The 13,509-nt window shown below is 37.5% G+C and overlaps 1 protein-coding gene across 1 annotated transcript; it reads left to right on the top strand.

Annotated features, from left to right (window-relative positions):
- Positions 1-9,713: 9,713 nt before the first annotated feature.
- On the top strand, positions 9,714-10,649 carry LOC115526050 (olfactory receptor 5W2-like). Its single transcript, XM_030333516.1, has one exon. It carries the CDS (start codon positions 9,717-9,719, stop codon positions 10,647-10,649), a length of 933 nt encoding a protein of 310 aa, XP_030189376.1. The 5' UTR covers positions 9,714-9,716.
- Positions 10,650-13,509: the final 2,860 nt, after the last annotated feature.

Below are 13,509 nucleotides of genomic sequence, written 5' to 3'. Positions count from 1 at the left end.
TAAACTAGAACGAGATCTTGCCACCTGCAGTAACATGGACAGACATAGAGGACGTTATGCTAAGTGAGGTCACTCAGGCAGGGAAAGACAAATACCATATGATTTCATGTATACATGGAATCTCAAAAAACAAGTGAATAAACAGGCAATCAAAAGGCAGACAAGAAACTCATAAATGCAGAGTTTTGTTGTTTGCCAGAGGGGAAGTGGGGGCGGGGGAGGTGTGTAAAATTGGTGAAGGGGATTAAGAGGTGCACACTTGCAGTTATCAATAAGTCACAGGGAGGAAAAAATACAGCGTAGGTGATATAGCCATTCATATTGTAGTAACAGTATCGGCAACAGATGATGACTACACTTAGTGCGAGCACTGAGTAATGCACAGAGTAGTCACATGACTGCTGCACACCTGAGCCTGATATAACATTGTACATCAACTATACGCAATAGTAATTTTTTTTTAAATTAAATTTAATTAAAATAATATCTCTCCAATGACCTCGGGTCAATAAGCTCCTGCCTGGTAACGGTGACTCTTCCACTGGCGGTGGCAAAAGCCAATAGCCAGGTAGCAGCAGCCTGTGCATAAAATCATCCTGCCCATGATGCTCATGATGAGTGATTCTGTCATTCCCTAGCAACGTGCTCTAGCAACAGGGGACTGTTACTTTTGCACTGGCAACCGGACGTCAGCTCAGGATTGGCTGAACCGTCTCTCCTGAGCACCAGCTCCCCTAAAGGTGCACTTTGACTAAATTTGAACTGCATTCCTTTCATCTCTCCCTGCCTGGAGCACTAGTGTGATTAATCTATCATTCACTGGAGTATATTATCCTTTATTGGCTTATTTGGAGACATTATCGTGTATGCTATTGCCTAGTGAAACTCCCACCGTGAACATACGTTAAATACATTGCTGGCAAAGACAAACCAGTCTCTGAGCATTAATTTGCTTCCCAAAGCAAAACAGAAGTTGAAAAGTAATTCTCGCAAATTCAGACAATTAGTCTGGGATCTAAAAGATAAGTAGGAATTCGCTGAGAGATGCACTAGGTAGAGAAAGCATTCTATGCAGATAGATCAGCAACTAGAGGGTCCCCAGGGGAACAAGACCACATCATTTCTGTGGAATTTAAAGAAAACCAGTAAGGCTGGGCTGTAGTGCTACCATTCACAACTCAGTCACTTCCTCCAGGGGCTTTTCTTCCCTCTAGCACTCGCTAAGCTTGGGTCCCACACCACCCTGAGCCTGGGAACTTTGTTGAATCTACTCTGTTTCCTAAATCGTTACCTTCAAGGTGGGGTAATGAATACTCAGAGTTTAAGGACTGGGCATTTTCATCTCTTTACTCAAGCCCCGCTATAGCATCTGGGTAAAGAAAAAATGAAAAAAGATCCAAAAAGTTAATTGTTATTGAATGTTTATTCATGGGAAGTAAAAAAAAATCGCTGAGGTCAAGTATGTGCCTTAAGTACGTTTTTGTATCATATACGTAAGCACGTAAAGTAGTTGTGGATGCTAAACGTAAGGGAAGCTTAAAGGCATATAAGTTACTTGGGAAAATAATTAAACCAAAGAACTCTCATCTGGGCATTCACAAGGTATTTGGCAACTTAATTTGGTTCTGCTCCAGTTTGTGCATGATCACACTGAGACAGGGAATTGGAAGGGACCCCGTGAGAGAAAAAGCTGCTTCTTTTCCGGCTTCCATTCTTGCGAGCACCTGCACCCCACCCCATCTACACATGCCTTGTAATGTAAATAACATATGTCCTCCTTGTAAGGGACAAAGATATAATGACATCTTTGGAGGCTTCCAGCATAGTAGATTATATCTAAGGAAAGACTGAGCAGAGCCATCATATGCCTACTCCAGGCCACTGGAGTTCTCTTGAGACCAAGACCCCTGGTTTCAGGGAAGGAGTGATTTCTGAAAAAAACCTGGACCCTATCCTTGTTCTTACCAGCTTCTGGATGCCTGAGAAGACACATGCAGCAGACCACAACTGGCAATAAAAACCCCAGACCCCAAGCGAAGATGAGACTCCCTCTTTTCCTTTCCAAGTGCCCTGGGTGCTCCATCGGTATCTATATATATCTTCAATAAACTCTGCTTTCACTTGCTGCTGGCTCAGGTTTGATTGCTTTTCTGTGTAAAGCCAAGGACCCTCTTAGCTGATCTCCTGGGACTCCCTTCTGGTTCTGGCTGTGACCTGCCTGTACCAAAATCACTGAAGTATCACGCTTAGTAAGCAGGGACAAGGGCATGCACTTGAAGGACCAGACGAGAATCAGGGCACTCTTAAATGTCTGCTACAATTACATAAACTAAAAGTCACTCAATGGCTAGGACTACCTAGGTGCCATTGTAGAAGGCTTTGGTGAAAACACTTCAGATTTCCAGTAAAAACCAAGTAGGACAACGAGGCTCCTCTTTTGTCCAGGGTGATATTCTTTCTGACATTCTGAGACATGGTACAGGAAGGTATAGAGGTAGAAAAATACATAACTAAATAAAACAAGGGGGGGGGATGCTTCCTTTAGTCAAAATATCTCCTCAATTAGACAATGCTATTCAGGCATTTTACCTATCAGGTAGGTTCTTTCATGAAGTACAGCATGGCAGGAGTGTAATTTAATCAGAACAAAGCCCAGACACAGATGGGTGTCAATCTTAGAAGCACAAAGATGCCATCTACCAACACATTGCCCCTTCATAGGACAACTGTAATGTATTTAAGCTCGGATTTGATCTACATATTGGCTCCTATAAGCCAATCTAAGTCTGATGTGTGAACTAAAAAGAAGGAGATGTAGGGCACCTGAGTGGCTCAGTCGGTTAAGACTCTGACTTCGGCTCAGGTCATTATCTCACAGTTTGTGAGTCTGAGCTCCTCATCGGGTTCTCTGCTGTCGGTGCAGAGCCCCGTTCAGATCCTCTGTGTCCCTCTCTCTGCTGCTTCCCTGTGTATACTCTCTGTCTTTCTCAAAAATAAAATAAACATTAAAAAAAGAAGCAAACGTTAAGTCCATTAAATGAGGCACTGTAAGCTCAATGAACGAGTGTCTAAAAATGGAATCAACTGATCTATAAAATTTGCAAAATCCCTGTGCCTAAATCTGTGAGAGTGGGAGATGTGTAACTGCTTCACGGAAACTGGGGAATTCAAGAGTGAACGAGGGCTAATGGGCTGCCAAAGATTTCTGTCTTGATTGTCCACAGAAAATCAGAGAAAGTTAGCATCAAAATATTTTATGTTAACTTCTGTAATCCAATCCTCACCATTTCCTTTACCATCTATATCTGTAACTCACATACTTCTCAGAGCATACCCGCCACCTGTTGGCGGGAAATGTAACTGTCCCAGTAAGACATTATCAATGTCTGCATGTGATGAGCCAATAACACATGTCCATTCCTTCATCTCAGTTCCTTATTTCTACACAGACACTGGCATCTTTAAACATAAGCAGATTAATGTGTATGTGTAATTACACAAGCAATTATTTCTATATTGTGAAAAGCTTGGCAAAATTTGCTAAATGCTGTACTGCTTCTCACTACTTTGCTAAGTGCCTTTAGAGGCAGCAAATTTAACCTAGTTTGATATCCTCCCTAGAAAAATGCTATGAACCAGAGAAGCAGCAATAACGTTGGGTCTGACTCTATTCCCAACTCACTATAATTGTGACCGTTAACAAATCACGTTTCCTCGTCGGATCTCAGCACCACCCTGTCAAAAGAGGAGTTTCAACTGGATAATCTTTATTGTGTGTTCCAGGTGCCACATTCTCCATCTATATTGATTTGATTCTATCAATGAATAATGCACAAGCCTACTTCTATCTGTGGGAAGATTAAAACAAGAATAACAGACAGGTGGCAATATATTCATACCAAAGGACTACATTACATCACTAGGTCAATTTGACCCAAAATAAGGGTGGTAATAAGGACAGACAGCATGAGTTACAGAAACCCCAATACCATTAAGCTGGACTCATTTAACTTTCCTTCTGTTCTGGCATTTTGACTTTAAGAGACACTTAATAATAGCAGATGCCCAACTTTATTAGTCATCAGGAAACCACATATTCTACCTAATGGCTAATATTAAAATGACAGACAACATCAAGTGTTGGTGAGGATGTGGAACAGCCAGACGACTCACACACTGAAAGTGTGATAGTGGAAATGTGGATTGGCATGCTTCTTTAGAAATCCATATGATGATATTTACTAAATCTAAATTTTACACAGACGTATGTGCACACATTTCCAAATCCTGGTCTTATATGCCTGGTCTTATGTATGTCCCAAAGGGAGTATGAAAATGTTCAAAAAACATTTTGTGTATTGGTGAAAAGAAAACAACTCAATTGCCTATCAACATGAAAGTAGATAAATAATGGTATTTCTGTACAAAGAATACTATTCAATAATGGGAATAAACGTACTGCAACTGAGGAAATATCATGAATGGATTGCCCAAGTATGTTGTTCAATGAAGCAACACATAGTGTAAGCATCGGCATAAGTGTGATTCAAAAATATACTAACCTGATATATCGTGATAAAAGTCAAGAAAATATTTACTCCTTGGGCTAAGTGAATAAAAACTTAGGAGGGAGCATGTAGAAGTCTTTGTTGATTCTGGTTTTGTTCCCAATCTTGGTCTGGGTCCTGGTTGTACAGGTGTTTGTTGTTGTTGTTGTTGTTTTAATTCATCTAACAGTATGTTTATTATTTGAGCATTCTCCATATGTATATTCCACATCAAAAAGACTTTCCAGGGGTGCCTGGGTGGTTCTGTCTGTTAAGCATCTGACTTCAGCTCAGGTCATGATCTCACACTCTGTGAGTTCGAGCCCTGCGTAGGGCTCTGCACTGACAGCTCAGGTCAGAGCCTAGAGCCTGCTTCCAATTCTGTGTCTCCTTCTCTCTGCTCCTCTCCTACTCTCTCTCTCTCTCAAAAATGAGTAAACATTAAAAAAATTTACAAAAAAAAAAAAGACTTTCCAAAAGCAAGGCCTATTCACCTTTAGATTATAAGAAATTGCAGAATGTTATTATAAAGTTTTATCCCTAGAAATGCTTTATACACAACAAATCTAGTCTCTTTTTAAAAATGAATGGAAAAACTCTCAGAAGATATTTCAGTAAATAATTATATCTTTTGTTGTTGAAAAAAAGCAAAGATGTCTTATTTAATCCATAAGCACTCCGAATCCTGTTTAAAGCAACAAAGGGACTTAGTGAACCTGGTTTTCTCAGCTGCCATTATCATGCATAAAACTTTTTCATAGTGACCCATGACTCAGGGCCATTCAACTATTTTCTTTTTTATCTTATCTTATCTTATCTCATTTACATTTATACTTATTTTGAGAGAGAGAGAGAGAGAGAGAGAGAGAGAGAGAGAGAATCCCAAGCAGGCTCCATATTGCCATTGCAGAGCCCAAAACAGGGCTCAAGGCCAGGAACCGTGAGATCATGACCTGAGCTGAAGTCACACACTTAACCAACTGAGCCTCCCAGGCCCCCAGGGCCATACAACTATTTTCTAAAGACAGGACTTTTTAAGTAGACAGCTGCCTTTATAGGATTACATATAGAAGCTCAGTGGCATCAGGGAAGTCATGTAGACACAGATTTTTTTTCCCATTTGCTTGTGTCTCATGTCTTAAATTCCAACTGCCAATTTTTCGTAATGTGAGAAAGCCAACTTCAATTAAAAACAAATCCCTTTAGGATGGTAATCATCCAATTTGTAATAATAATATAATCACTAAGGCTCAGATTTTAATGGAAAACTTTGGAAGGAAGTTAGACTAACTGGTCCACAGGGGCAGTCAAGCTGAAGAAGGTAAATTTAGGTTCTATCTACACTGAGTGCAACCTGAAGAAATTTGTTTTCCCTGGAGACAGAGAAGCATCTGATGAGAAAATGAGTTTGGAAAAAAAAAAAAAAAAGTTCTTGGGTAACACCAATTATTAATTGAACACACAGATTTGGCATTCACTGGATTTTTTTAAAGAAAGAAATTAACTGCAATAAGGCAAAATATAGAGCAAGAATACATTATTTAAGTTATAACCAAAAGTACTCTTTAACAACACATAAGCATCTGTACTGACCAGCATCCTGCAATAATTCATCTATTATAAAATGTCCCTCAGGACAGGGCCAATACAGAGTGTTCCCCAAGATTGCCTGTTTGCACAACCTCAGGAGAATCATTTTATTTATTTTCTTGGCTCCTTAGATTTGTGAAATGCAGTGTTTATTTGACACATTTATATATTGGAGTTATTACCACCATAGCATTAATAACACCTGCATCCCATCATGTAATTATTTTTTTTGTAGTGAGGACATTTAAAATCTACTCTCATAGCAACTTCGAAGTATCTAATACAATATTGTAACTATAATCACAATGTTGTTCATTAGATCTTCAGAATGTATTCATCTTATAACTTCAAGTCTGTACTCTTTGACCAACATCTCCCAATTCCCACACCCCCATTGCCCCTGGTAAATATCATTCTACACTCTACAAGTCTCTGTGAGTTTGGCTTTTTTAGATTAGACTCATAAATCATACCATACAGTGTCTGTCTTTTTCTGTCTGGCTCATCTCACTTAGCATAATGCCTTGAAGTTCATTACCCTGTAGTCAAAAAACTATTAAGGGCAAGTTCTTTGAGTCTTAAAAACATAATGTTTATGAAATTCCAGAACATTACTGATTATTTCTGGATCCCACTTTCAGTATAAGTATAATGAGGTTGTTAAAGACAGCTCAGGAAACACAAGATAATGCTAGAAATATACGATGATATATATGGATAAGCTAAATAATATAGGAAAACCACAAATAATTTGGTAAGATCTCCATACCTTTTCCATTACAAATTGAGTGCTAAAAAAAGTACATTTCTAGAAGAGAGAGTTGAGATGTTTTATAGGGCAGAATAATGGGAACACAGGTTTTTACTCCCTGTCCCAGTGAAGAAGTCCAAAGAACATTCAGGGACCAACATGGTTGACCAAGATACAGGAAGGTGGAGCATTACATTTGTATCTGTACCAGTGGGATTTGGGTAGGCACAAATTTCTCATCTCCATTTCTCTCAATTCTCAAAGTACTGCCATGAATAATGGCACACAAAGCTTATTTTTCAATAAACAGAAGTTGGCTTTGTTTCAAAAGCATTATCCCAACACATTTTTTAAATAAAAAATCATCCTTGTACAGGTGAGTTATGTACATAGAAAGGTTGTTTATTACTCCTCTTTGTTGAACATCCACCAGCCTAACAACAGGAAAATATTCAATACCCCACATTTACTGGCTCATTACTCATGCATATCCTATGCTAAAGGTTGTAGGAATGTGAAAAGACGTATGTATAAATAGATAAAGCACATAACTTGATGAAGAATGTACTAGGTGTAGTAGATGTTATACAGTTGAAATAGGGAAGAATCAGGCTCTGAAAGCAGGAAGTTAATCCACCATGGGGAAAGTACACTCCCTGTAAAAGGAGATAAAGTAGCATCCTTATCATCAGAGAGAGGGAATTTAGGGCCATAAAGCCTACACAAAAAAACAAAAAAACAAAAAAAACAAAAAAAAACCTTGTTAATTCCACACTAATTTACTACCCCAAGGTCAAACCTCTTTGTCTTGTCAATTCTTCACGAATTTACCACTTCCTTGTCTAAAAGGTATAAAAGCTGCTTGATTTGGTCACTTCTTTGAGTGTCATATATTTTATGGGGCTTCCATATGCAGGAAGTTAAGTTTGTTTTTCTCCTGCTAACCTTTCTTATGTCAATTTAATTATTAGACCACTGAAAGAACCTAGAAGGGAAAGGTTTTCCACCTGTACACAGTCAAAAAATCACTGAAATGGGAGTTGTTGGCGTGTACTTATGAGAAAGGAACCAAACAATGACTAATGAAAAAAACAGTATACAAGATTATCATGTTTCTAAATGGAAGGTAAAGGGGATGTTTCAGAAATGGAAGAAACAGAGCGAACAATGAAAAGGAACTGAAAATAATATTAAGTAGAAAATCTATTTGAATTTAATTAGACATCAGTTTCACTGAAGGAGGGTGTAGATTCATAGTAACCATAAGCATAGACATAGAATAAATTCTGGTAAACTTCTGACATTGATCAATTTGTTAAGGAGTGAAGAATTGAAAGTTCAGCCTTTGACACAGCATTCATTGGGGGGAAGGGGGGGAAGGAAATACAGAAGCAGAAGCCTAATTAGTCACACTCACATAACCCAGAAGAGCAAAGGCAGAGTCTTTAGAGATTAAAGCCCCAACAGTCACAAGGTAGAAATAAAATGCCATCTATTTATTGTTCATGTACCAGAAATAAGAACAGAAAGATGCTCATTTCAGGTAGGTTTCTAAATAACCAAAATTTAAAAAAATATATACAGACTGGAAAACACCTTACTTTTTTTTGGAAAAATTAGGAATCAAGTATTAAGGAATTTATAAATGAATCATTTTATATCTGCTTAAGTCAGTTAAATAAATTCTGCAACCTAACATCTAAACAATGATATTTCTTTATTAGACCTATGTGGATTTGGCCTCATTTGTCATTTGTATAAGGGTGGTAAAGCTTTTCCCTATTTATATTTTCTTCTAGGTCAATAAGCATACCATCACTTTCTATCTCTGTGTAAGTGATACTGTACATTTAAATGGCACATTTGCTCTAGTTTTATCAAAAATAATAGAGATAACACATTATGAACACTAATATATACAAATCCAAGCCCATATAGACCACAGGCCACAACATTTAAGTCTAGAAAAATAAAAACGAGACCACCACTCACATTACCATTTTCGTTCTCAACAGATACACACATACATAATGTGTGTGTATAAATTCAAGACTGAAGACTGTGTATCTCAGAAACATTTATTTTTCTTCTCCTTTTTTATTTTAATGGAAAAGACAACTGAAAATTCAAAGATCTGCAAATTTGCACATGATAGGCTGTTGTTTCCACTTCGTTTTATCACCTCTCTTTGTCTTTCAAGGTATTTGTCCTACAGCAAAAGTCAATCATACAAATGGATTCTCAGCGCTGTGTCAAACCAGTGAGGAAGAGTGATAGAATAGTTGTATAAAACATGTTCATATTTCAGTAAACACTAAAGTCAGCATACACCAAAATCTAACCCATACTAATTTTCATTTGTTATAGGTGGTATCACGGTGAGTGATAAAATCAATTACCTTTCTTCAGGAAAGCAACTTATACTTTTGTTTCTTTTCATCCAACTCATATTATCCAGTATCTTCTGACACTTTCTAAAAACTTTGTAGTTCCTTTTATATGATTTTGGCTCTAGAGTGAACTCACAGTTCATTTGGATCTGCTACTTGACATTGGACAACAGAAGCCAAGGCAAGTAACATATTTCAAGAATTACATGTATTTAGAATTCAAGTTTATCACCTTTCTATCCCCCAAATTTTTAGTTTTTTATAACACAGCAAGGCTTCTTTAATAGGGACACTCACCAGACTCTTTTCTGAGGATAAAGAAGACAACATAAAATCACGTTTTGTCTTATGGTGTTTTGGGTACCCAGAAAAGCCAAAGCCTGGTCTATAATTTGCTTGATCATTTTGGAAAGCAGTTTAGAACAAGCACAAAGAAGAATGGACAAAGAAAACTGCTCCTCCTTGACTGAATTCTTTCTCTTGGGAATTACGGACAACTCTGAGATCAAAGTGACTCTATTCACCACCATCCTGCTTATTTATCTCACTAATCTCCTGGCAAACCTCGGAATGATTATTCTAATTAGAATGAATTCTCAGCTGAACACACCAATGTACTTTTTCCTTAGCCACCTCTCTTTCTGTGACCTCTGTTATTCCACAGCAGTTGGGCCCAAAATGTTGGTAGACCTTTTAGCCAAAAACACATCAATCCCTTTCGTTGGCTGTGCTCTGCAATTCTTGATCTTCTGTACGTTTGTAGATTCCGAGTGCCTACTGCTGGCGGTGATGGCCTTTGATCGGTACAAGGCCATTAGCAACCCCTTGCTCTACACGGTCAACATGTCCAGCAGAGTGTGCTTCCTGCTCATGGCCGGGGTTTATGTGCTGGCCACGGCAGATGCTTTGATACACACGACACTAACATTCCGGTTATGTTTCTGTGGATCAAAGGAGATTAATCACTTCTTCTGTGATGTACCCCCTCTCCTATTGCTCTCTTGCGCAGACACACAACTCAACGAATTAGCAATATTCACCATTTTTGGCTTCATTGAACTGAGCACCATTTCAGTAGTCCTTGTCTCTTATTGTTATATAATCCTATCCATCCTGAAGATCCACTCTGCTGAGGGGAGGTTCAAAGCTTTCTCCACCTGCACCTCCCACATAACTACTGTTACAATTTTCCAGGGGACCATGATCTTCATGTATTTCCGGCCAAGTTCTTCCTACTCTCTTGATCAAGACAAAATGACCTCCTTGTTTTATACCCTTGTGATTCCCATGTTAAACCCACTGATTTATAGCCTACGGAACAAGGACGTAAAAAGGGCCTTAGAAAAATTGAAAAACAAAATACAGTTTTAAGTATTTATAGTCTGTATATGTGCATACACCCACACACATATCGTGATTGTTGTTTTCATAAAATTATATGGTATGATTTATTTATTGTTACAGTATTTATTATTATGGTATTTTCTCAAATACTTAAAGAAATGAGTATCTGCATTAAAACTCAACCATAACAAGACACTGTATTTCCTCAAACCTGTCATGTGTCACTGTGGTCTTCAATTTATTTAAGAAACTCATTTGTGCAAAACATTCTGACTCTTCTAATTTTCCATATATTTATTTGTTTGCTTTTCATGTAAGCTTAATTACAAGTATACTTGGATTTATTATTGAGTGTTCACTAAGTACTTTTCATACATGTTAATATTTTGAATTTCATGATAAATACAGTAGGTTCCAAACTAATGAATCCTATAATCTAGAGGAATGAACAAACATTAATTAACTGAGCACCCAAATAAGTCTTAAAACATTCATGAAGTAAAAGAGCTGGCAGTTAAAAATCTAGAAAAAATGTCAAAAGCTAGTGTGTAGAAGAAAGGTTTCCTTCTATGATGATGTTTAGTCTCAGATCTAATTAAAAAAAATCAAGCTGGGGAAAATAAAAGATTCTAGGCAGAGGGTCTAACATTACAGAGGTCCTGAGGTTCTATACCATTTTGGGATTTAAATAGTCCAACATGCAAAGGTTATAAAGAGAAGTGTAAAGTTCCTTGGTAAATTACATCATTGTACTGAAATTATCCACAAGTCTTCCATAACTTCCAAAGGAAGATTTCCTTCCTATCTTCCTCCTTCTCTGCTCTGGTTAAATGTCCCTTTTTATAATTCATAGACAATGATCTCCTTTAAGCATTTTTTTTTAAATATTGCTTGGCTTATTGCCTCCAAAATAAGATGGTAAGTGTTCTTTGTTCAAGGATTGAGCATTCCATCCCTGTTATCCAAAGTGCCTTCGTGGTGCCGGAGACAAGAAATGGCAAAACAAACATATACCCAATGAAATATTAGATAACATTTTTAAGAGCTTATTAGACATTGGTAACACAATTAACTGAGGGTATGATAAGTGATTTGAATATATATATTTTGTAACTCTCCAAAAAGTGTATAAAATGGTTGTGGATACTAAGGTAATGGATCTATAAAGAGCTACATACTAATTACATTAGAAGCAAAGAGTATTTTCCCATGTATATGCTTGGTATCTATCAATTTCATCTGTCTGTGCTCAACTTTCTGATGGCTAAAGCAATGAGTTAGCTTGTTGAGACAACATGAGTATGGCATATATTTGAGAGACTATTTAAGACTCAAGGACAGGGGTGTCTGTGTGGCTCAGTTGGTTGAGTGTCTGACTCTTGACTTTGGCTCATGTCATGATCCCAAAAGCCTGCATTGGGTTCCACTGAATGTGGAGCCTGCTTAAGATTCTCTCCCTCTCTCCCTCTCCACTTTCCCCCCACTAGCACTCTCTCTTTCTAAAAAAAAATTTAAGAAAATAAAAAAAATTAAATTAAAAAAAAATTTTAAAGATTCAAGGATACTCTTACCAATTGCAATCATAGAAATTAAAAGTCACTGAATGCCTTAGATTTTCCATTTGCTATTTAGAAATGCCTTTATGTGAAAACATTTCAGAAAAGATGTAAACCTAAGATTTTCTCGTTTCCATAGGGGCATTTGTGGGACCCCTTACCTGTCACACAGTATCACAGTGGAAAAAAATGTATGGAGCATTTTCTGTTTTTAATAAAAGGAGTTAAGTGTTTCTACCTGAATGATATTTTCTCAATTAACACACACTGTGTCAATATTGTTACTGATAAGCAGCAGCATGGTAGAAAACACTGTCTGAAATACATTGTCCAAAAATGAATGGGGTATAAGTAGATTGCTGGTAATTCAGGGAAGGTACATATGTCTTCTAGGTAACTAGTCTCTCTCCCTTTCGACAGCTATACATTACAACATCCAAAGACGGATTTGACCTACATATAGCAGTTTTATCAGATCTGGCTTGACCTAGAGGGAAGAAAAATTTAAAGAGAAAGAAATTTTGAGTCCTATGAATGGGATTCCAAATATAGAATTGACTAATTTAATTAAACATGGACTTCTTTTCCTTGAATATGAGGGGTTTAATAACACATCATGGGGAACATTTTTAGATTTGTTGGTGGATGCCCTACAATGACTCTTCTATCTTATTTATTTTACATGAAAAAGGAGTATCACATCAAAATACTTTATGTACTCTAGCTTACTTCAATCTTCATCATTCCTTTCCTCTGTAACCTCTATCACATCCTTCTCACATATACCCAATAACTGATGGAAAATATTGTCTGGAGGCATCTGGGTGGCTCAGTGAGTTAAGCATCTGACTCTTGCTTTTGGGGAAGGTCATGATCTTGTGGTTTGTTAATTCAAGCCCCTCAATGAGCTGCACATTGACAGGGAAGAAACTGCTTGGGATTCTCTCTCCCTCTCTCTCTGTCCCTCCCCCACTCACTCTCTCTGTCTCTCTTGAAATAAATAAATAAACTTAAAAAGTTTTTAAAGAAAATATTATTATCCAAATGTAGCTTTTTTTTGAGTAAAGGGGAAGTCTTTAAAGATGATAATATAAGAGGCCTTAAATTTCCCTCCTCCCCAAATTAACAGCTACAGATGCTACAATTCCCTCTGAAAGAAATCAAGAAACTATCTGAGCAACTGTTATACATTGAGCAAATGAGAAAAATAACCACACTGAATCACAGAAAAAGCTAAGACAAAACTTTGCCATAAAATTTACAGTTGGGAAGAAACTCTTGGCTACCAGCTTCTCCATGAGGTATGGAAGGTTTATATCCGCCCCCCCCCC

Source organism: Lynx canadensis, chromosome D1 (genome assembly GCF_007474595.2).
Source record: "Lynx canadensis isolate LIC74 chromosome D1, mLynCan4.pri.v2, whole genome shotgun sequence".
NCBI classification, from domain to species: Eukaryota; Metazoa; Chordata; class Mammalia; order Carnivora; family Felidae; genus Lynx; species Lynx canadensis.
The sequence above is the reverse complement of the archived record's forward strand: the minus strand, read 5'-3'. Positions and strand labels throughout refer to the sequence as shown.